Source organism: Strix uralensis, chromosome 17, assembly GCF_047716275.1.
Source record: "Strix uralensis isolate ZFMK-TIS-50842 chromosome 17, bStrUra1, whole genome shotgun sequence".
NCBI lineage: Eukaryota > Metazoa > Chordata > Aves > Strigiformes > Strigidae > Strix > Strix uralensis.
In genome coordinates, this window is record NC_133988.1 from 14,731,435 (window position 1) to 14,755,570 (window position 24,136).

Here is a 24,136-nt window from a genome sequence, read left to right on the forward strand (position 1 = left end):
TTTTTAGATTTTCAATTTTTAGAATCCCAAATTCATCATGCCTTTTTGCTTTTGGTAATTCTTCACTAATGGCTCTGAGATTTCTGTGATAACTGCAAAGAAATGCTTAAACATTGGTCTACCTGCCAGAAAATGCTGCAATACCGTAAACCAAGTAAACTGCTGAATTCTTTATATTTTATCATCCTAGAATTTCAACTATTTAAAAAACATTAATCTAATTTAAAAAAAAGCATTAAAACCCCACAAATGTTAATTGCAGAAAATCTTAATCAACAATTTTGTGTTTTCTTCAGTATGAACCAGTTGTGAAATTTATAAAGGAGAAATTGTGAGATTAATTCCTTCATTATTTCCCTTACTTGGTTATTATTTGGATGTGATGTATGCCTTCATGGTCCTGGTGTTGTTGCTCCCTTAGTGCCAGGCATATTTTCTATTCCATTCCAGGGAAAAGAAGTAGGGAGAGAGAAAGGAATTTATCTTTGAAAACTGGTAAGAACCCATTTTCCATACTCCTATGAACTGCAATTTTTCTGGCACTGTGTGCAGGATTGGGCTTTATCCTATTTAAAAAGCAGTCCTAATTAAGTGCTTATTGTATAAATGAGTGTTTTTAAAACTTGAGCAGTTGCAGTAAAATTTAGAAGCTTAAAAATGACATGGTATTCTGTAATGACAGTCTGAGCTGAAACAGTATAATAGAGATTGGCTTGAGTAGATCCATTTGCAGGAAAAGAACTCTAGTTCTTGGCATTCAGCAAATGCTGGTTGTGCAAACCCTAGTTTGCAAAAACATACTTTTTTCAAAATGACGAGGAATGGAAATGCAAAAACCAAGGTAAAAATATACTACTTTTTAAATAATAAATATAAATGAGGCCTTCAAATACAAGGTAATGCATAAAGTTGTATTTTAGTGATAAACACTATAAATACTTCAGCACTAGATTTGTGCAAGACAGCATCTCATAGATGGATAATAAAAATCAAACCATATTGCTAAGGACTTGTGTATTTTGGTTGTTTGCACTGAGAAAAACTTCCACAAACATTTAATTTTTGTTCTAAATTTGAATGTGTCTAATAGAACATTGATTTGTGTTGGATGAGAGTCGTTATTGTAGATAATTACAGTTCTTTTTTTTTCCTCTGTGTCTTATAAAGCTAATGCTGGCCCTTTAATTCCTGCTTGTTCTGTCAGGAGGAAGAATACAGAGCTAAATCCAGCAGACCTTATTTTGGCAAAACTCCCACTGAAGTCAGTGAGGGTTTGTGAAAGTAAGGACAGCATGATTTGTCTCACAGTTCCTGATGATTATTTGGAATATGTTTGCTCCCCGCCTCAAGCACCAGAGTTTGACATCACCACAGCGCAGTGTCTTACAGTGGTTTTTTATCTGCAAACTAGAATCATGAAAATCAGTGTAATGCAATTGTGAAAAATACCCTTTTCACCCAATGACCTTGGACTAAACTGGATTGCCTTGGGAGTTTGGAGGCTGCTACTGCAGACCTAACGCTGCACAAAGAGAGACACTGAGAATTTGGAGAACCCATTTTAAATTCATGCTGGGAATTTAAAGAACTCTTTAAACAAGCTGGAAATAAGTCAAATTCTGATTGTTAGAAAACAACCACCCACTTGGGTGTTGTCCAGACAGGTGGTACCTTGTGATAAAATTGTTGATTCGTGTAATACTTCCTCACTGGAACACTGGCATGTCCGTGAAAATTTCAATTCTGTTTCCATTACAAATTGCAACAGAGAAAAGCAGCTGAGGAGTTAAGAGCGTTCCTTCAGCAGGAAACCTACGGCTACAAATGATAACACAGGGCACACGTTCAGCTGGAGTTCTTTATTTTTTTCACTTAAGTCTGAGCAAATACGGGCCAACGAGAGAAACCAGATCTGCAAGCATCAGTGTTCTCCTCGTCCACTGACAGGGTGACGGAGTCACAGCTTCTCACACTCCACCGGGTCAACGTGTCACGACCTTTCTCCCGAGGGCACACCTTTGGGGTGACAGCACTTCAGCCTCCGTGGTCTTTCAGTCGTACATCTGTCTGCCTTCCCGTGGAAGCTGGCTCCAGGCTCGCCAAACACTGCCAGCGCGGTGATTTAGGAATTAGACTGATACTGCCAAATCACTCTGCATAGATCACTTGCTGAGGACAAACACCAGGTAGTTAGCAGTGAGCTTTCCCTCGCTGCTCATCTGAGCCAGACGTGAAATAGTGATCTAAGGAGAAGCAGCTCTGTACTTCATTTCCAGTTCTTGAACCGGCAAGTCACTCAGAGAACAGCTTTCCTATTGCTTGTTGGGTACGATACTATCCCTGCTTATTAATCACAACACCCTCCCTGTGAGGACATTCTCTAGGCACTGAACTGTTGCTAAATACTTCTGCTGTGTTGTGTTTTGTAACAGTAAGCAGCATCATACTGCAGGAAAACCTTACCAAGAAAGCTCTGGAAATCAGTATATTTAAACAGAATAAATACTGTAGCAGCAGGGCCTTTTATGATTGTGGGCAACTATATGCATATGACTTTATTAGTAGTACTATCCATGTGAGTAAAGATATACAAATAAGTAATCCTAGGTTTAGATTACTTAAGGAACTCTAAAAACATATATTTTGTTTATTATCGTTCAAATGGAAGTAAGATGGTACCAGTAATATAATCAAAATAATCTGCTATCCAGCTGGTACAACGGCTGGCCATATAACCTGGTAGAGGTACTGTTTCCTCATGCCTATTGCTGATTCTAGTCATTATCTCATCTCTCAGGTCTACGTGGAACTTGCTGCAGCTCTCAGGACAGCTGAAGTCAACAAGACTAAATAAATGCAAAGCTGCAGAATACTAGAGTAGTTCTAGAGCTGGAATACTTCCTCATCCAGCGTGGGGTAAAGATAAGGAGAAGCCTCTTGAAGCAAAGTAAGCTGCTGCTCACGAGTGACTGCTCGGATCAGTGTTCCAACTGGAAGAAATCTGCTAAGTGCTGGAGCTCCAGATTTGGCTTCACACATTTTTTTATTTGGACCTTCACAAGGGAAAGGCAGGTATTTTTCTATATGGTATATTTAATCTTATTAGTTAACCAGCTAGGTTATTAATAATAACAAAGCAAAAAAATTAGAAGTAAGTTTTTTGTTGCAAGTGAGGAAGTAAAGATATAACTGTGAAATTCAAAGATTTTTGAATGCTCCTGTCAAATCATGAACTAGGTCGAAAAGCCAGTGAACAGAATCCATTAAGGTTGCATTTATTAAATGTCCATTTATATAAGAAGCTAAAAATAGCATTTGAGTTTTTCCAATTTTCTTTTCATAACGGTTATTATGATTTTCTGCTTCATCTCAGAAGGTCATTTTGCTGCTGCTGTAGTGTATAATCTGTGTGCCCTTTCTTGGTGCAGTACAAATGACAGAACACTAATCAGATCAGAACAACAATCACGTCATCTTTGAGTAACCAGCAATAAACTGTTTCTACAAGGAAAAAAGATGAACTATTTTTAGGGTAACTCTGAACAGAAAAACAAAAAATTATTATACTCAATCTTACTTTACATCATTGCTATGAATTTCAGAAGCATTGCTTTTTCTTGGGCAGCAGGCTAATCCATGTAATCCATCTTCGCATAAATGGTCTAGTCAAATAGGGTTTCTAGGGTTTTGTTAAAAGTTTGGACTTGAAGTATATAAAACTCCCTTTCTCCCTGCCCTGTCTGCTGACTCTGAACCATAGGCTGATTCCTAAGTAACCTAAATGCCCATTTTTGGTGATTATCCCATGTTTTCAGTATGTCTCCTATCTAGTTGTCTGCATTATTTTACTATAGCTGGCAAGTATTCGGCAAAACCCTCCTTTACAAGTCCAGGCCTGCGACTCCTGTAATTTTCTTCAGCTCAACAGGTCCCACAGTGCAACGCAGGTGAAGTAGGGTGATAACGGCACAGGGCCAGCAGGGACATCACGTGTAGGTGTCTCTGGAGGCAGCTCTGCCCACACTATACAGGCTGCACGTCCTTGTCCGGAGCGTCCCCGTTTCCGATCGATACAGCTCCCTTTGGCGCCTTACCAAGGCCCGTTCCCCGCCTGCCTCGAGTTCTCAACTCAGGGAAGCTGCACCTACCTTCTCCCCACCCCGGCCAACTCTACCTGTTTTTTCCCTGTAAATGTGTGTAGGGGAAAACGTGCTGCTTCTCCCTGTCCTGGGAAAGATTAGTGTGCAGCTGTTGCGAAAGACTATCTTCGGCTATTCAGCAGCGTGGGAGGGCTTACAGGAGGATGTCCTGGGAATCTATGGATCTGAGACCCACTCCTTACACATACGCTGCAGTTTTGAACCCTTTGGGGGCATCTGAAATAAATGTCATTAAATGACCCATTCAAACTTCTTTTTCCTATGGCCCAGCAAGCTACTTGTCACTAACAATTTACCTTCTTAAGAAATGTAAAAAAAAAAAAAGAATACTATACAGTCAAAATGTAGTCATCAGATTTTAGTTTAGTTCTGTTAACAAATATATTCAATGCAAAGGCAAACTAGGAACTATATAATTACCATACTCTCTCTTGATATAGAAAGCAGCAGCAGATCTCATAGTTAGGTACCAGAGAAAGCAAAATTGTTTTTTATGTCCTGAAAATACTTTCTACTTCAGGCAGGAAGAACTAAAAAAGACCCACCCCAACTCTATCTAGAAATTCAATAAGCCAAGAGACTAAAGAATAGCAAGAGTTCTGGTCCTGCAGACTTATCTCTCTGCTTCTGATCTTTGATTGTGGCTAAGAGGTGCTCATCCGAAATGATGAAGCGTGAGGGACAGTTTCAAGCCTCACCTACATTCCTCTTATCCTGGGTCAGCTGTGGGTCTTGATGCAATTTTCAGGGCAGTGACAGTTGCCTGTAGCTCACAGGTCAAAGCCAGAGCACACGGCAGCCTCACCTATCTGCCTGTTTTGCATATCCAAACATATGTGGGAGCCACTGTGCCACTTTTACATCCATCAACAACTCTCTGTCCCTGGGGTGACCCTCTCTGGGCAGCGTAAGCACTCTGGAACCCCACTGCACACACCAAACAGCACAAAATGTCCTCGGTGAGAAAGCCTTTAGTCGACACTTTCACATGGGCAACTCAGAAAAATTAGAAGGTATATGTGCAAGAAAAATACATTTGTTAAAAACAACAACAAAAGATAATGGAAAAATCTCAGAATTCAAATAATTGTTCTCAGAACTCATACTCCTGACGCTGTAGTGATGAACTGTCTCCTAGAAGCACAATCAGTTTAATTCAACCGTGCAAGGAAAGTCTGACTAGGAGCGTGCGGGCAAGGTCTGCGCAGCTCAGAGCGAAAATGGCTCCATTCTGGCCAGTCACACTGAGTGAATAAAGACAATAGGGAAGGAGAGGGCCAAGCCAGGAGGCCCACAATTATACAATATCAACTCCCAGGCCCTGCAAAAATGTAACCTTAGTGATACAGAATAACTAGCAGAGCAATTACGTAGGTTTTCTGTGACCCTGGAGAAGGATTTCTTTTCCTTTGATCTCTCTGCAGATGCATGCCATTCCCAGCCTCATAAAACAAAGATTTACGATGAGGTTCACCCTAGTGCAGCTCTCATAACAGATCTTCCTAACGACATTATGTTGTCACTTAGACCATGGAGGAAAAGCTTCATGGAGTGGTTATTTGTGCTCTTTATCCACCAAAACCAAATAATGTACAACAAATTTATGTAGAAATGATGAAAGCAACAATACATAGCAAGAAGTTACCTTTAAGAAGCCAACACACTGTCTTCTGACTTTATGTTGGTATGAGGAGGCAGAATTCATAATACAAGCCTATCTTTACCTCCTTCCTGAATGACTTGACCAATAGCTGTTTGATTCTGTTGTTTCAGAAAACATTCTCTCTTACATTCCATTAACTGCTCAAAATCCTGCCACATTTTAATTTGCTTCATATTTGGCCCGTGACTTTCCCGTACAACTTTCTGCTTCTCTCGTAATTTCTGTCAAAAATACAAAAAGATTAGATTTCTGGAACAGTTCTACACCACAAAAATTGCTTGCATAGGCAGCTTGGAATGACAAAGATTTTTATATGCTACTGAAATATTATTTTGTTCAAGCTGATAACACTCCTTGCAAGTGATAAATGCATTAACACCTGGGACTCAGATATCTGCTTTGTATGGACTGACAATTATTTCAATGGTTCAAAACTGTCTAAATAATAGTCTTATCTATTGGAGAAGTTATGCTAAAAATCTGAGCTCATTTCCATACAGAGCTCTTGCAGTATCAAGTTGCAACCTGCAGTGGATTCATATCATAATATAAACAGGAAATCAATGTTTTACAATTAAACCCGCTACTGATTATTAATAGTGGCAGCCTAAACCTGTAAAAATCACTCACAGAGTCATAAAAAGGAAACTAAGAAAAGAAAGATGTTTAGTGTGAACCTCGTCCATGCTGATCTGAGCTTCGTGCAAGATTAAAAATGGACAACTGCTTTTGTTTAACACTGCAGCGCTGATGATCCCCTGGCCTTTAATAACAGTGATAAGGCTGACAGGCTCAAAATTTATTGTCTTCAACAGGTTGCTTTATATACAACATAAAACTTGAGCTGGCACAGTTTGTGATGCCCATGTTTCAGTTTCTTATCCAAATGGTTTTCAGGGAATGTGCTGTCATGTTAAGCTGTTTGACTATCTTTTACAAGCGGCTCATGCTATACTCTGCAGGAAATCAAGCCCTGAAGAGTAAGCGTGATCTCTTTTCAGGGTATTAGTTACCAATGCCAGCAGTAATGGAATTTTCTTTGTAGGCTGCAATATGCTTTTTATAAAAGACTGACCACTCATTAGTAAGAAACCCCACAAAAATATGAGCTGTACAATGTTTTTACAAGGTAAAAACCTCATTCTTACCTTCCCAAGGTTTTCTTGTTCAAGGATCATTCGTGTATACTGTTCTCTAAAGGAAATATAAAATAATTTTATTACGATTTCATTTGGTTCTATGTAATAGAACAGAACAATGATGCAATCATGGAACATTATGAAGGGATTGGGAGGTTCATAAATGATACAGAAGAGGAAGCATGAAGAAACCTTTTCATCATTGGACAACATCAAGGATCACATCTCTCCGATTCTCTCAGTTGTGCAGTTGGGAAAAGTGATATTGGATAAGATCTCTTATATTTTTGAAGCAGGCATCATTACTGCTCCTTCCAGCTTGAAGACAACAGCAAGATCATTTAGATAAGATATACATGATCCCTTTTTAATAATGCATTTATCCTGTGATATTCTGAGGTTAGCCAGTGGCCTCATTTGTACCAGCATCAGAGTTTACAAATCCACAGCCCTTAATTCCTGTGAATGCAGCGTTAGAATGAGTGGGAAAATACAGGAACGAAGGGGAATAGTATTTCACCCCAGGTTTGACAAATCCAACGACTGCAATGGAACCACTGTGCGTTCTTCACTCTCAGAAAACAGCCGTCACATTTAGGTGCCTAAATATAGGCTTAGAAGCATAACTGTTGACATTCATTATTAAAAATCTTGGCTGTACACCTCTGTCTGTAACAAGTGGCTGGATCACTTTCTGACATATGCAAACTTGATACATGAAACCTGACAATATAATATGCAAACCGTAACAGCACGATTGAGATACATTACTATGTACTTATTTTAATTTTTTTGGAAATGCGACAATAAAAAAACCCTTCACCGATTCACTTAAAAAAAAAAATCAATTATTATAATTCGTGTGTAACGGGTACACTTAGAGGTTGAGAATTTGTTATGGAATACAAAATAACCCGGCTCATCTAAAGAAATTTCCAAATTGCCCAGGGTAGAAGAACATTGCGTGGAGAAATCCTAATTTCCAGGAAGAAATATCAGCCTTCATGACACCAGAGTGTGAAGGTTTGCTAGAGCGTGGTGAGCAGCCATGTAGAACCAAGGCACCGCGTTTCTTATATTCCTTCCATTTCTACTGAGTACTCCAGGCGTTCGACCGGAGCACTTGGGCCCCTGGCCACCTGGTCCTGCCTGCCACGCTCCCTGCGGAACACACGGGCGAGGAATGAAGCTGCATCGTTTTATGATCTCGCACTCTTGGACAATTCTAGCCAGACCAAATCAGAGCCGTCCTGAGGCTGCTCTAAGTGCTGCGTTGCACAGCTGATCCCCAGCAATCCCCACCAAATCAAAGAGATGGAAAGCCACACTGAATCTTCTTATTTCCACTGGCACACAGCATATGTTCGCACACATTTGGCCTCGAGAACATACTTTTTTTCTTTTTAAGTAGAGTTTTCAAAGTAATCATCAGAAGATTAGATGTCTTTCCTAGTAAGTTTTTCTTTACTATTTATAATGATGACTGGAAAGAATGCAACTTAGTAACTTCATTAAAAAACCCACAACTTTCTATTTTTAGAGAAGAAAATTAACTTTTCACATTCCTAAGAAGTGACTCCACGGAACAGAGAGTTTATATTCAATAAAGAGGGACAGAATTAAGACATTTTTTGTTCAATACGTTGTTAGGAAAGTGCTATTCTATTTATGGTTCATTTTTACTCCGTTTACATTCCAGTGCCTGCTGAAAAATACATTCACATTCTAAAAGGATGTGTAGAAAAAAAAATTATCGTCTCATTTTATATTTTGCAAAGATCTCTATATTGAACTTTGTTGTAATTCATTTAAATGTGATGGGTCTGCGACCTCTTACAGAAGGTCAAAAATGTGTATAGTCACTGTGTGAGGGTAATTTCCCTTGCTTCTGTGCCCACAGTTAGCAAGTGAACCAGGGACAGCAGAGAGAGTGGTAATGCTCCGCTCACATTCTCCTCACCATACCTGGAATTACATAGCTGGACTCACACTGAATTCCAGCGTTTGGCTCTGATGGCTTGTCCGTGTGAATACTCACATTGTGGATGTTCATTTCACGAGTATTTGAGTTGGAGCGTTTTTTGCTTAGCATCTGTGAGTAAACTCAGACCCTCCCCTTCCCCGCGAGGCCAAAAAAGGGCAGTGCCTGCTGTTTGACCCGCATTTCCTCTCAGCTGCTGGGCTGAGCTGGCCTGCTTTTCAGACTAATGAATTTTCACATCGTCACTAAGATTTTTCTCACAGCCACTTCTCTTTTCATCCTTCTGCTTAATTTTGCTGTTCCCTCATCTTTCATTAGATTAATTTCTTATTTCCTACAGCCTTCCATGATTTTGTGAGACGGAGTAAGAGGCTTCTTACCTTCCACTCACCTTCTATCTCCTCGTCTTTTTCTTCTCCCACCCTAACATTAGTAGCTTTGATTCTTTCCTTACTCTTATTTTTCCTACATTGTTTACTACACAGTGTAAACATTTTCACGCCTCAGAGTCTTGCAGAAGGTCTCTGTGATGGATATTAATTTAGCCTGTCATTTCCTAGTGATCTCTGCCTCATGTTCTAGAACAGCAGGAGATGCAGCTGCACCGGTACCAGCGCAAGGTGCATCAGGACAACTTCTACTTCATGAAGGATCTGATGGAGGAAGACGACCTCATCTCTGAGTGACTCCTGAGGGGATCCCTGGAGTTTCCTCATTCAGTCTGACACATCACTATCCCTGTCAAGGGCGCCATTCCAGAGCCCATAACATCTTAGTGGTCAACTACTGCCTTTTTTTCACTCCACAATGAGTGAAGAAATTGCCTCTGGTGATACGGAATGACACTTGATTACATACACGACCAACTAACGGTGCTTCCCTCGTTGCCACCACTGCAATGGAAAGGTCCAGAAATTATTATGAAAGGTAGAGAATCCTAAGAGGACAGATATCTTGGGAAATTAATTTATTCTTCCATCTCCTTTGAGAAGTGACAGACAACTACTGGTTCTCTTTTCCTGTTGTGACGGCAGCATGCTGGATGATGTGAAGCTTTCAAATGGAATGTAGAATGACTATTAACTATCTAGTTAAGTAGTTCTATCTTTGCTTTGTCACTCATTCACATTTTTAAATTGGTTTGTGAATGGGACAATTTTGTGAAGCGTTTTGGCACATCGTACAGAAGACTGTACATGAACCACAGCTCTGACATGACAGATTACACAGATCTCAAGCTACAATCTGTCCTGTTGCCGAAATACAAATGCAGAAGTCTAAGAAGAGGCCTCACATCAAGGAACTACATCACTGTGGCTTTTTAAAGCCTAAGCAATAAAGCAAGCTGTAGGAATGCTGATTGATGCAGACTGTGAGATGGAGAGGTACAAGGCAGAGCTGATGCCCCCTCCGCACTGAACTAAAAATGATACACTCTGTGGAGATTCCTTGGTACAGTAATGACTACACCTTGAAGGAGACCCAATCCTACTCTCAAAACAGAGTGTTTTTCACTCATTCCATTCATTAAAAAATAAACCAAAGACCCTTGATCAAACCGAGCAAACGTGAATTTTAAAACCTCTGTTTTAGTAAATATTTTCATGACTGAGAAATACTGTGGTGCAAAAGCCAAGAGACCACTTTGTAAAACTAGTGACAACAATTTAAGCTTGTTTATTTTCTTGACAGCTAGCATCTAAGAATTTATTTTTTTATGTCAAGGATAAAACTAGCTGGAAAACAGAATTTCTATTTCATGTAAAATTCTGAAATTTTGAAAAACTAATTATGAAGAATAAAAAGCAGGTATTTTGACACTTTTACCAAATGAAAGTTATAAATGTTTTGTTTTGGATTTTCCTGATGTTTAATTTTGATGGATCTGAGCCAGCTTGTTGACTTTATTGTCTGAATTTTGTTTCAACTTTCATATTGTATTAAATGATTGAACATATACAAAAATTTTAAACAGGATAGTTTTATAAAAATATGTAGGATGCAGTAAAGTGTAAAAAAAAACTATACGACATGCTAACATTTAGACTTCTTAGCACATATACTTAATCCAAAATACCTCATTCTCGTAAAACATTTCAATCTTTGGCAGGACTGCATCATTTAAAATAGAAAACTACACAAAAAAAATCATCAGCTCAATTCATAACCTCTTCTGCTTCTCTCCCTACCAGGCAAAGGCAGGGGGTCCTGAAAAAACTCACAGAATGAATCAACAGTCTTTGTATTGGAGTAAATTCAATTGAGTGTAAAGATGAAGGTTAGTGTGATGGTACAGAACAGTATTCATTCTACCTCCAGTAAGAACTACAAATAGGAGCAAACCAAAATCCATTTATGATGAGTATATGCAGTCCTCTGTGCCTGTACCAATGATGGCAATAGCTTTTTTCTTGAAAGAAGAGTAGAAGATCTGCAAGAAATGGCCAGAATCTGAGGGCAGCATATGGTTGCTCTCTAAGAGGTGGTAGACTTCTACTCCTGCATGCTGGAGTAGAACTAGAACTAGTTTCAGGGAGAAACTTGGCAGGGGCATTATGTCTGGTAGAGCCACACTTCCCGCAGGACCTAGCTGAAGCACAGCTTCTCTGAGCTTCTGCCAACAGGGGCTGCAAGTTAAAACCGCTATCTGGGGCCTATAATCTCCAGCAGGAAGGGAAAATCTTTTGGTATGTCTGAGAGAAGTCGTAGGTTTACAGCAGTATATACTGGAATTTGAGATGCTTATTTTTAGATTATTATAGTGTTTCTAAATTTATCAGGTGAACTCCTCCAGTTCAAATGCCAGTGAGAAAATTCCTAACTTCAGCCTTAGTTTATGAATATCCTTCAAGTTAACACAAATGAAACACTTTAATACATTTACCGAATTGCCTTTCGTCTCTCCTGTGGGTCTGAAGAAACATATGCCTTCATTTCTTCTTTAGCACGCTGCAGCTGTACTTCTAGATTCTATAAAGAAGTGTGTAATTAAAAAAATATATCTACTATAATTGCTATTTCATTTCACAACAAACAATTTGGTCCCTCTTGTGATCTTACCCTTTTCATGCAGTTAATGTAACGGTAGTTGCTTTCTTCCTGAACACACTCCTCAAGAAGTCCTTTTACTTCCTGCAGTACAAGAATAAGATTTCAAAGGACATGGTAACCGAAAGTCCGCAGGAGATGCCCCGTGTTGCTACATAAGCCATGAGAATCCATAATAGAAAGAGGCATTAACACTGAATTGATAATTTCTTAAATGTTTATATAATTTGGGCTTTACAGAAGTCTCTTTTAAAGTGAAAGGCAATTGCTTTTTTTAGATTTGCAGTTTCAGTCACAGTTAAGAGATGCTAAACGATTGTTAATAGGTGTTTATTAATGAGACTGACTTCTAACAGACACTCCACAAGTGCTGCCAAGACTCTTGTTCCTAAGCACATCTTAAGTGCTAAATGCAATTGTGAATAAGCGTTTCCTGGAACACATCTGCAAATGTACATTAGAAGCTACAGACATGTTAATAGTGTGTTAATTAGCAATTGATAATTATGTTGAGGAGTATGGAGACAGTGGGTTCGTCCTATCTCTAAATGGTCCATGCCAAAAAACCTAATAATCCCAATGGAATCTGTGTACTCCGGGTCACACAGCAGTTGTCAACTCCACAGCTCTGTCACCATCTGATTTTCAGACCATCAGCTGGAAAACCAAATTCTGCTGTTCAACTGCTAGAGTTTGCTGACACTCATGTCCAGCTTAATCAGTGGATGTGACTGTCATCATGTGTTAGAAAATGACTAAGATTTGTCTGCCAAGAAAAAAAGCCTTGATGATATTGTGAAATAGTTCTCATGGAAGGTCTACTTCATAGTAGGTTCATCTGTGGATTCTTTTATTTTGCTTGGATGAAGCCATACAAAGGTACTTTTAGTGCAGGGAAAGAATTACCTCTGTACCCACCCACACTTTAAATGTAGGCCTTTTTTATTTTGAAATATATTCCTTATGTGGGCAAGGCCTTGAAAAATCAAGTCGGGACAAAATTCACAGGAGGTGATCTAGTGAGATAAAGCAGATTCACATAAACATATTAACACTGTCCCCACCTGAAAGGAGTGTGCTGGTTTAAGTACCTCGCTTCCCAAAAGCACTGTAGTTCAAGTAAGGCATAAACTACACACACACAAGCTCTTAGCTGTACCTACATGGTAGTAGTTTTAAAAAACTGTTGCATGCCAGAATACAAGACAGTCACATTTAATGAAGTATCCTTGCCATCCATTTCAGTGCATTAATTATCCATTGGATTGGTTGCTAATTTAATGAATCTGCTAAATGCATATAAAGACTTGTCTGAATAAATTAATCCTTATTTTATGGTCAGATTGTTAGCAGGATTTCTGGCAGAAGCATCTTCTTTTACAATAGCCTTGCTAATCCCAGCTGGATGTCGGTGGATGGACTGGTGTACCCCTGAGTTCATTTGTTGCTATTCAGAACAGGAGATGTGTGTGACTGTAGCTGGTCCACAGCAGCTTCAGCCATGATTTGCATAGTTGTGGATCACCACTGACTCACTTCCACCTGAAGTGGGTTTGTACTTTCCCTATCCAGAGGGAAGGCAGGGCAAATATCATACCATAGTGAATAACCTGTTGCACAGCATTTATTAATATGCACAAACACGCCACCATCTTACCTGTTCCAGCGTAGAGCGATTGCTCTCTAACCCCGCTGCACAACTGTCATATTGGATTTTTTTTTCATCACATTCTTGAGTTAATTCCTTATGTGAAAAGGGCAAAAGGGTACATAAATGAACTCTTCAATTGACTGACATGTGACATTCAAGCAGACTGTGTTCTTGTCGGTCTCACACATCCACCTCAGCTCTTGGCACACGCACAGACACTTACATAAACCGAGCAGGCACAGGGGTATCGTTACACCCGGGGAAGCCACTAGCCTCCACCCGCATACTGGCAGATCAGCTGTACACACCACAACATAGCACCCAAATTTCCTCCTCACAGCCACATCCAGAGCTTTAATGTGGTAGGTTAATAGGGCAGCGTTTGCAAGAAGGAAGGAAAAATAATTATAAAAATAGAGATTAAGAAAGGATTAATATACTTGCTACCTATGAAAAGCCAGCTTTCTAGTAGCACACCACAAATGCCTTCGCTGGATTTCATTCGTTGACACCTTTAATAGAACCGTTAAAGTAAGTTTGCTGGAAATTTGGTTGATAGATAAATGGATAGCTCTGCTTCTATAGCAATGAGCCATCTTACAGCAGCTCAATGTTTTGCAGCTCTAAAATTTTGAAAACAAATGGACAAATCTGTCATTCCTACAGACTAATATAGGACTTAGATCAATGTATTCAACTATTTGGATGAGATATTATTTGCAATCCATTTAAAAAGGAGAGCATCAGTTGAGATCATTAGTGCTGAGGTACAGAAAAAGCTCTGAAACCAATTTGAAAACTAACTTTGCTATAGTTTTGAACCATGACTTTTTAAATTTCCCCCTAGTGTAGTAATTTTTTTAATTGCTATAAAGGACAAAATCATCAGCCTGATTTTGTGCCTGCACCGTCAGCTTTTACAAATTCCAGCCTTTAACATGTTGCCTGTTGCAAATCACTGTTGGCCCATCCCGCTATTTCCAGCTTTCCTTCAGTTGATTATGTCCTTGTACAGCACTACAGAGACCTGTAAATTACACCTACTTGTGATTCTGACTTTATTTACATAGAGCAAGAGAAGTGTTCCTACTAACCTGGCACTTTTGACGCAACTGTCTCAGTTCTTTGATAACAGGAGCTAGGCTTGCCTTCTTCTCTGCCACCATAGCATTCAGTTTTTTTACCTGATAGAGGGACAAAATAATATACATTAACACTATGATACTAATAGTACATTTCTATAATTAGGAATGTGAAAAGAGAGAGAAGTAAATCAAAATATGGAGAGGAAAAATGGGTGATGAAGCCTGAACTATACATAACATAAGTTTAGGCCTAATTACAAAGGGAAAGAGCCCAACTTGCAGTGGGGTTGTTACCACAAATGAGACAAATTCTGCTCCTGTTCTTTCAACCAAGAACATCACAGCAAAGTCCAGAAAACAGCCCATGTGCCAGACACCTAAAGAGCTTAAGGAGCAGGGGAACTGAAGAAGTTGCACTGAGGTGGACTGAGAGAAAGGAAGAAATCCATAAGAAAACAAACAAACAAAGCTACATAGGTTAAATAAAGTTTGAAAATGCTAAAATAGGGTCACTTTAAAATATTTATACTGAAAATTCAAATTTGATCCAGCTATTTGAGAATCATTCTATTTTAATTATACCACTTTATTTTAAAAGTGCCCTAATGATTTCAAAGAATGCTATTTTGCTTTTTGCTCTTTTCTAATATTTTCAAATTAGAAATTCAAGTTCTGTCTTGCTTCTATGGCTATGTGGAAAGTTAAATTAAAACATGACAGATCTAAGGGCAATTGATAATTAGGCTATAGAGGAAAAGACAAGATATTTAGCTCTTTAGGCATATTAAGTACTTTTTTAACAAACGCTTAACTCCAGTGATTTACAAGCATTTTAGAAAAAGATTCTGTTAAGGAGACAAACCATTCGTCTCTTTCAAATAATGTGCAAGAACAAATACGAAACCATGCCTGAAATCACTAAAAAGTAAAAGGCCAAAGATGACAAGACTTGATATCCCTAATGCTTCTGATTCATTTTTAAGATTTATTTTTTTGCTAATTCTAAATTTCTTCTTTGTACATTAAAAGAAATGCACATTTTAATAAACTTTTTCAAGATTACCTTTGCAGATGTACACTGTTTGAATTATTTAAAAATATATAAACATAGATTAAAAGAAAATTAAAAACCCAAAGAAAGATTTAACTTGGTTTTATATGCTGAGGAACCAGATATTCAAATTGAGGAAATACAATAGCTTAAGATGAAAATCACCATTTCAGACATGTTATCTAGCGTCCGGCCTTTCATTTCATCCATTTCACTCTTTACTGCAGATACTCTTTCCAGCTCCTCCTGGGTGTAACTATATCCAGAAATACCTTTCTTGTCCTCAATAGCTTGCTGCAGACACAAAAAATTAAACGCCGAATGTGAATCCATTAATCAAGTAACATAGCAAATTCCTTCACAGAGTCAAAATATTGTAAGAAAGTAGAAAAGGTAAGTACTGTAATCAATGTATTTTAAAAGTGATTAATAATCTAGCTGCCAGAAAAACTAAACTTTTTATCTAGTGCCTGTACAGCAGCATAAATAAGAACTTTCTGTAAATACAGTATTTGGTCATCCAGCGCCCAATGAAATTAACAGAAAGCTTCCACAAAGTAAAGTGGGCTTTGGGCCAGGCTCTGAAGAAGTTCAGTGTGTAAAATCCAGATGTTTAATCTGAAGATGTAGCTAACTATTTTTTAAACAACTGTCAAGCAAAACTAAATTAGAATTGTATTTATTATAGTAACATTAATACCATCTTACCGAATTCTAGCATTACATTACATAAATTTTACATTCAATTATATGTTGATGTAATGGTCTTTAGCAATGCTTGCTCATTAAGTACGTGACGAGGGTATTTTCTGAAATCTGAAAGCTAAGTGTTGATTCACGCATCTACAATTTGTTAGAAAGCAAAACATTCCTTCTTAAAAGTGCCATATATCTATGAACTCCAAGTCCGTTATCCTCAAAAACCTTTTACAACCATATGTTTAAGAAAAGATTTGTCTCTACTAATAGCTACTGCTACCATGACGGAAGCATTTTGTAAACTTTAATAGCAGTGTGTAGTTTGACAGGGCGTTATGCCCAGGGCTAGAAAAAGTGTGTTTGATTCTATGGGAAAAAAGTGTGCACTAGGCATCCGGTGGTAAGAACTTTATGAAGTCAAAGCTCTGCAGTTTTACTACAGGGTGGTTCAGAAAAGGTCAGACTTGAATGAGAATATACTGTTTACCATGTATAGCCATTTCACAGAAAAACGTCTCATGCTTTGTCTCTGCTGTGATTTTCCTGTGAGATGACCAGTGTACATTAGTTATCCTGCTGTAAATAAACACTTTGTAAGTGTTGATTCACTTTCCTTCTAGTTGAGTAGCAATCATGAGAAAAAGCTCTGATCCTACTGCTTAGGTGCTTCTTTTCACCCAGGGAGCAGTTCTGGTTTTATTTTTAATTAAACAATGAATGCCCAATTGGAATAGCATGGCATCATCCACTGCATTTATGTGAGTATCTTTCCAAAGTCTATCCCATGTATTTTCACATTTCCAATTTTCTTTTAATAAGTATTTACTTTTATGTTTAAAAATGCAAAATATGTACATATATCAAAACAGATACAACATAAATAAATCCAAAGTATTTTGATAACAAGAATACTGGTATTGGGAGAAAATACTACAGCAGTAGTACTGCATTTGGGATGCATGTATATTCCCCAAATGCTGACAGTTATCCATCGCAGAAATCCTTCTCCTGCTGAAATGTTTCACTGACTGTGAAATGCATTTTCTTCTAAATATTCTGGGGTTAGAATGTTTCCTTCCTGTCCGCTCTTTTTTAAATACCATTCCTACATATTTTGCAGCAGTAACTTGAATCCTTCTTGCTGTTGATAATTTTCAAAGCCCTTACTATGTATGTGGATACCAAAAACTAATTTAAGAATCCAGCCTTGCTCTAACTGGATTTAGTGAAGATCTACCATTGACTTTAAAAAGCAGGGTCAAGCCCCTCAGTCTAAAAAGAAATTGCAGAACAGTCATGACTGCCTGTAAGAAACAGTTGCTGAACATAAAGCACAGCAGCTTAGCATAGCCAAGAGATAAAAATAAATTTTATACCCTAATGACTCTTTTACTAATGATAGCAGGAGAGCTGAGGATGATATACATCAGAATCTAACCAAACAACATCCATCTTATCATATAGCTGTTATCAGGGAAGGATGGCTGGTGGACTGTGGGAGCAGTAAATGCTTGTATTACCAACTGCTGCTGAATAGCCTCGTGGCGCTGTTTTAGAAGTTCTTCTGTCCTCTGGAGGATACCATACTCAGCTGTAATTTCTGCTATTTCCAGTCGCTTCTTTTTATAAAATGTGTTCTTGCTCCGGAGCTTATTAACATAGTGTTTAAACTAAAGAGAGAGAATAGAAATATCATTTAACTTAAAGCAAAAAAAGGGTCTTATCACAGACTGTTGCTATATAAAATGTAATTATCCTATTTGGACTGCATATTGAAGATTAAGTGTTTAGAAAAGAGGACTGGAATTCAGGATTCCCAGGGTCTATTTATTTTCAGCTCTGCATTTGTTCACCGAGATCAAGAAAATCAGCTCTATTGCTTTCTGTCCTAGCTCACTCGTTTGTAATAGTGAGATCATTCAGTTCTGCTCACCACCATTTGACAGTGGGAAAATTAAAACTCTTTGCAAAATGTTGTGAGAAGCATGGATAATAAAAAAGTTAATGTAATAGTAATTTGCACTTGTGACAAAGCACCAGATCAGAAGTGCGTAGCCCCAAAGAGCTCTGCAGACCAAGAAACATGATAAGAAAGTGCAGAAAAATTGGAAGAGAGCATGGGAAAACTTTTTTTTCAGTGATAGTTCTCAATAGTTAAAATCTGATGTTCTCTTTCCTTGACTCTTGCAGACCTAGATGATATCACTAGCTATGTTTTTAAAAACAGGAAAAATAAAAGCAGAATCACTGCACAGAAGCAGAGAAATGCAATATCTATTTCACTCAAAATCTAAAGTAATGGAGAATTTATATTTTTCTTAAAGACTAAGTAAAATGATACATAACCTTACAGCTCAACAGCCTTAGCTAATTTACATCTGAATCCATGTGTGCTCAATTTGTAACACATACGAAATATCAGGTGTTGAAACAAACATGTAATATTTTTCTTTGCCTTAATGCTGTCCCTCTGTCACACAGGCTTAGCTCTTATTCTTCTATTTTACATGAGAGCTATGAGGCAAATGCCAGTCACAGCTCAAAAATGCATTCAGATCCAGAGACGGAAAGCAAATAAAATTTATTAGAGTAAATGATGTAAGAACAGGCTTCAGAAAGTTCCTTGATGAGGAGGGGTCCAGCATGTGCAGAGTGAGCATAAAGCAAGCAGCCCCATGGAGAAAAGAGGAGTCCCACTACCACTGATACAAGTTTAAAACTCAAACATAAGAGAACTTTGATTTTGAAATGTACATTAATTTTTCTTTTTGCAAAACTATGCCTCTCCCTTCTAAAGAATAAATCCAAAAAACCAATGTGACCACAGCCTAAGAACCCCCAGAGTAACTGTATGTTCTATAAAAAGTGTCCTGGGCAAAATGCCTGAAATGAAATCAACCCTGTTCATCTGCCATCCTGTGCAATATCTAGGCCAAAGCTGCTTCTCTCTTGCTATGCTCCAGAACTATTTTTAAAGCCAAAAGCTATAAACGTTTTTGGTGAAAGAACAAACCCACAAATTACTCAATGTGCTCTATGCAGATTGGACTATGTGTGGCTTTGGAACACCGTTTTACATTGTGCGTACTACCTAGGACAAGGATAGACAAGGTCACCTAAGCCACAGCACTGCGCAGCGGAGGCACTTCTGTTACTGTCGTACCGTCTTTGTTATAGTCTTGGCACACCTAACATAGTATTGCCAGAATTCATTCTTTTTCATAGCAAATTCAAGCATATCCTCTTAGTTAATACAAAAGACTTTTTTTTTTCCCAATTGTTTAGACAATACCAAGTTTTCTGTGATTTTCAAGAGATTATAGAAGTATAAATACAATCTCTCCAACCAACTGAGGAAAATTTAAGGGAAGCACAGTGGTCTGTCTCGACCAAGTAGTTCCTGAGATATTTCATTTGACCAATGGAATATAGCATAAAAGTGATGTAAAGGATTAAACTTACTTAATGTGACCACATACAGCTATCAAATCTGAACGATTTTCTGTCAGTTTATCCCAGATGAAAAGCAAACTATTATTCTCTTCACTTCTATAGCTACTTTTAAGGTCTTGAAAATAGCTCGAGTGGGAGGTAGAGTATTTGCATATTCCATATTCAAAGCATAATGTATTTCACAATGGAAGTCAAAGGATCTTGTTGATTAAAGAACTGATTCCACCAATTCTATTATTAGTTGAATAAGTTAGGACTATATAATAAAAATTTAATCCAAAATGAACTACAAGTTGCTCACATTGATGAGCGAAACCTATTCATTTTAGGAGATGGATGTCTACCTTTCATCACAACCTCTGGCTTTTTAAAAGCAAACTTAACCTTTCACATAGCTTTTATTGCAGCAAACAAGGGAGAACAAGATATATACAACAGTAGCAAATTTATAATATCTGTAGCAAATCAGTGGCAGAATGGCAGAATTTTCAAAAGACTTCATCTACTCCAAACACAGCACAGATTAGCCCCTCAAAATCTAACTGAAGGCTTCTTTAGATCCAGGGCCAAATTCAGAGCTGGAGTTATTAGATTTGACTCCACCCAAATCAGCAGCTTGTAGGGATCTTATGGCAAAATTAGGTTCCTTCAGCCTAAAAGCTGAAAATCATTCTGCAGGTTTCCAAAAATTAAAAATAAGCTTCTTGTAAAATACCAGTGCTTTCATTTGGTAAGCATTAATTACTTCTGAAACTTTATACATCTCATGCTCCCATCTATATGTAGATGAAAAATCAAGCCCTTAAAATGCTGTAAAACATTGTATTTTACTGCGGTAAAAGGTCTTTTAAATAATTTGAATAGTTCACAAAAGAATAACATATCACTTTAAAGTTAACTAGCCAAAAGGAATCCATTTTTGAGCAGCAGCATTTTCCCATAGACCAGGTCAACTGCTCCCTGCGCAGAAACTCAGCTCAGCCGACAGAATTCCCATGGATCTGTCAGTGCCCGCAGTGATGTACCATTCAAGGCTATGTCCACTCGTAAGCTTTTCTTTCTCAAGCAACTTAACACAAATAGTTATTTGAGCTTCAAAGATTAAATAACTGGACAAGAACCAAATGCTGGCACTGAGTTAGCAGTTAAAGTAAACAAGCCTGGAGACCCATGTTTGCTAGCCGAGTCAGAGCCCCCTGAGATATAAAAGCTATCCAAATGAAAGCAAAGAAAGATTATGCTTTTTGACTTGGCTATTTTTATGGGTGACTGTAACATAACAAGCGTGAAATCTAGATTATGAAATAGAGTGAATGAAAATAGGACTTTGATCTCTCACAGAATGTCCTGAAGCACACAGGTATCTAGCATCCCTGGGCAGACTTCCTGTATTATGTTCCATTTTCACTGAAAAAAATCCAGCAATGCCAGTACTTTATGCTTCTCCACTTATTCCAATTGCTATCACCAGATTAAGTTTTACCGCACTTTTGTGAAGTAATTAAGTATTACGACAATTCTAAATACAACAAAAATCAAATCACAGCTATTAAAATGGCTTCTCCAGGACCATTCAGAGTCTGGCAGGTTACCCCCCTCCAGGGAAGAACGTAAGCATGTTGACCACATGCCTCAGTGCATTGCTGAATTGGGATCAAAGCCCAGCTCCTCTAATGCTGAAGTCTTATGCTTTCACTATAAGCCCATCATTTCGTCTCCTTAAAACTAACATTTGCCCCACGTGAAGTTTTCACAAGGTTCTGATTCCAAGATCATCATTAAAGGAGAAAATGGATAAGCTTGTTTTCAGGAAAGAACAAATCCCAGATTAATCCCTCACTTCTGAGTCAAATCTCTCTCTGGATTACTGTATCAATTTGATTGTGAGATAGTAATCAAAATATTCTTCATACAAAAGTCCTACAGAAAATAACGTATAAATTGTAAAAGTAGAGATTTCTTTCTGAAATGCATAATCTAAACAAGGTTCCAAATAAACAGTTTTGTTAATAAAATTATTTGCATAAGCACAATAATTGCAGAAAATCTTAGCGGACTATCTCTATTTTTATTAAGAATTGAGGAACAGATGTTTTCATTTTCTAACTAGACCAATTAACACGATACAGAATGTCCAAAGTATTAAAATTCAGTTAGGAGAAGTTCCCGATCGTGACAGATTTTCAGTATTTTTTCCTAAGAGGCTTTACATTTAAGCTAGTACGGCCACTGTTGGATCGAGTTAGTAACTCATACATGAAAGGATACACTTCTAAAAGATACGAGCACCATTACCTCAATCTATTAAAATGAAAGTACCCTACAGCCTGCTCATTGGACAGATCAATCAGGAAAATTCTTCATTAGCATTAAGTAGGATATCTCTTCTAGGAGTGCTTGCTTCTGGTCAGGAAAGAAGTATTAAAGTAGCCATTACTAATAATTTGGATCAATTAGAATATTTCTCATGAAAAACCATTTTCAGTTATCACTGAAAATGCACAGATCAATAAAACTGATGATTTATTCATGTGCTGAAAGAGCATCCAGTTCAGTTCAGATTTGTCTGAATCACTGCATACATTTGGCTTAAACGATGGTTAACTTCTTACAGCAAAAAGCTTCTGGCTTCTCTAAGAATCCTACAGATTTGACACTTTTGCTCTCACAACTTGACTACCAGCTACTCTCCTATTTTCATGTGTAAGAAGCCTTTGACAGACAGGAATATAACTGTACCTAGAACCTCAGTGAAAAGTTAAGAGAAAGATGGCAAACATAGGATAATATATCCTGGGTTCTGGCTTAAACCATTTCATGCTCAAGTTATGAGCTCCTTTATAGCTACTTTCTTAAAAATTCATCCACCTAGTTTGGAGCTAGATAACTGTTTCTGGTGGATTCACATGGACCCGACAGTTTTAGAGGAAAAGTCACAAGGTCTATGGTCCAAGACTGACTGTTTTCTCTGTTTGCAAATTGAAACAGTTTTTATATTGTTTTAGCAGGGGGCAGGTAGGCATGGATGAGCATATGTATGAAAAAAAATTAAACTCCTTATGTAAATGCATACGCAAACCTTGCATATCTGTTAACAAACTGATAGGACTTTCTATGCCACTTTCTCAAAAACATATTAATTTCAACCACTGCAGCTAAGCACAGCAATGACACTATTCTATTCTGATACTTTGGGAAAGTCTAGGTTCTTGGGGCCCTATGCTGAACTCTGAAAAGTACAATGTGTTGTGTAAAGAGCTAAAAATATCACAGCTTTACCTAGGATCACTTGTAATTGAACCATCTAGCCTTCTAAGTGTCAACATTTGATTCCCTAATTTTCAGGATCTGACAGCTGCAGCTAGGAGCCTGCCAGCTTTACCGCATGCTCATTGTACTTTCTTTGAAGTGTTTAAAAAGATTTCATAATCCCTGCAGCAGACAATTTATTCCTACCTTTTTGTGCTTGATGTAAATGAATTTGTTATTCCCCGCTGCTTCTTCTAAGTTGTATCTAGCTGTATCACCTCTCCAACCAACTGGAATGCTGAACATTCCTTTTTATGATTAGAGAGGAAAGCAAAACACTAGCACCTAAAAACATAAGCCAGAATTGACCTTTTGGTGAATGAAGTGCTGAGAAGACTTTAAATGGAGATCCAAATACTGGTAGGGGTGCACAAGTTAGGAAGGCACCGATTCTTCGATTGCCAAGTCTTGCGAGTGCCATGATACAAGAGGATACAGCAAAGCGAGACAAAGATGAGAAAAACTGGGTATAGAAGAAAAAGAATTCTTTGATTTAACTGTAGCATTTAGATAGGTTAAACATGGTAGGATTAAAAGTCTGTTTTAAACTTAAGACAGCAAAAGTATTTGTTAAAAAGCCCCGGTTCTTCCTTTTTGAAAATGGAGGACCTAAACGTAAAATGTGTTTGATGGCAACAAGGAAGCATCAGGAAGCTCTCGGCTGTCAGAGCGTGCAAAGTGAAGGTTGACTGTACAACCTCTTTCTGTCCCCACTGACCCTATGTATCACAACAGTGACTCACCACTACTACATTAATCAAGATTTCCTTCAGTATTGGCTCCAAGCTGGAGTAACAGAGCACTGAACCAGAAAATACAAATTTAAAAGCATAACACATCAGAAACAAATCTATAGCAAAAGGTTGTCTGGTGAGTGATGAACCGAGACTTACTGAT

At 38.0% G+C, this 24,136-nt stretch overlaps 1 protein-coding gene across 3 annotated transcripts in view; it reads right to left on the bottom strand.

Moving 5' to 3' along the window:
* Positions 1 to 1,844: 1,844 nt before the first annotated feature.
* Positions 1,845 to 24,136, bottom strand: part of IFT81 (intraflagellar transport 81) — a 45,901-nt gene continuing 23,609 nt past the window's right edge. For 2 of the 3 annotated variants that reach the window (XM_074887756.1, XM_074887757.1), the window contains exons 12-19: positions 17,998 to 18,147; positions 15,944 to 16,072; positions 14,737 to 14,826; positions 13,649 to 13,735; positions 12,004 to 12,075; positions 11,828 to 11,913; positions 6,972 to 7,017; positions 1,845 to 6,044 (exon numbers count right to left, since the gene is read on the bottom strand). In XM_074887756.1, the coding sequence (XP_074743857.1) occupies positions 5,862 to 6,044; positions 6,972 to 7,017; positions 11,828 to 11,913; positions 12,004 to 12,075; positions 13,649 to 13,735; positions 14,737 to 14,826; positions 15,944 to 16,072; positions 17,998 to 18,147 (843 nt within the window). In that variant the 3' untranslated portion in view covers positions 1,845 to 5,861. The remainder of the gene's footprint in view (positions 6,045 to 6,971; positions 7,018 to 11,827; positions 11,914 to 12,003; positions 12,076 to 13,648; positions 13,736 to 14,736; positions 14,827 to 15,943; positions 16,073 to 17,997; positions 18,148 to 24,136) is intronic. The other variant, XR_012631349.1, reaches the window with a different exon arrangement.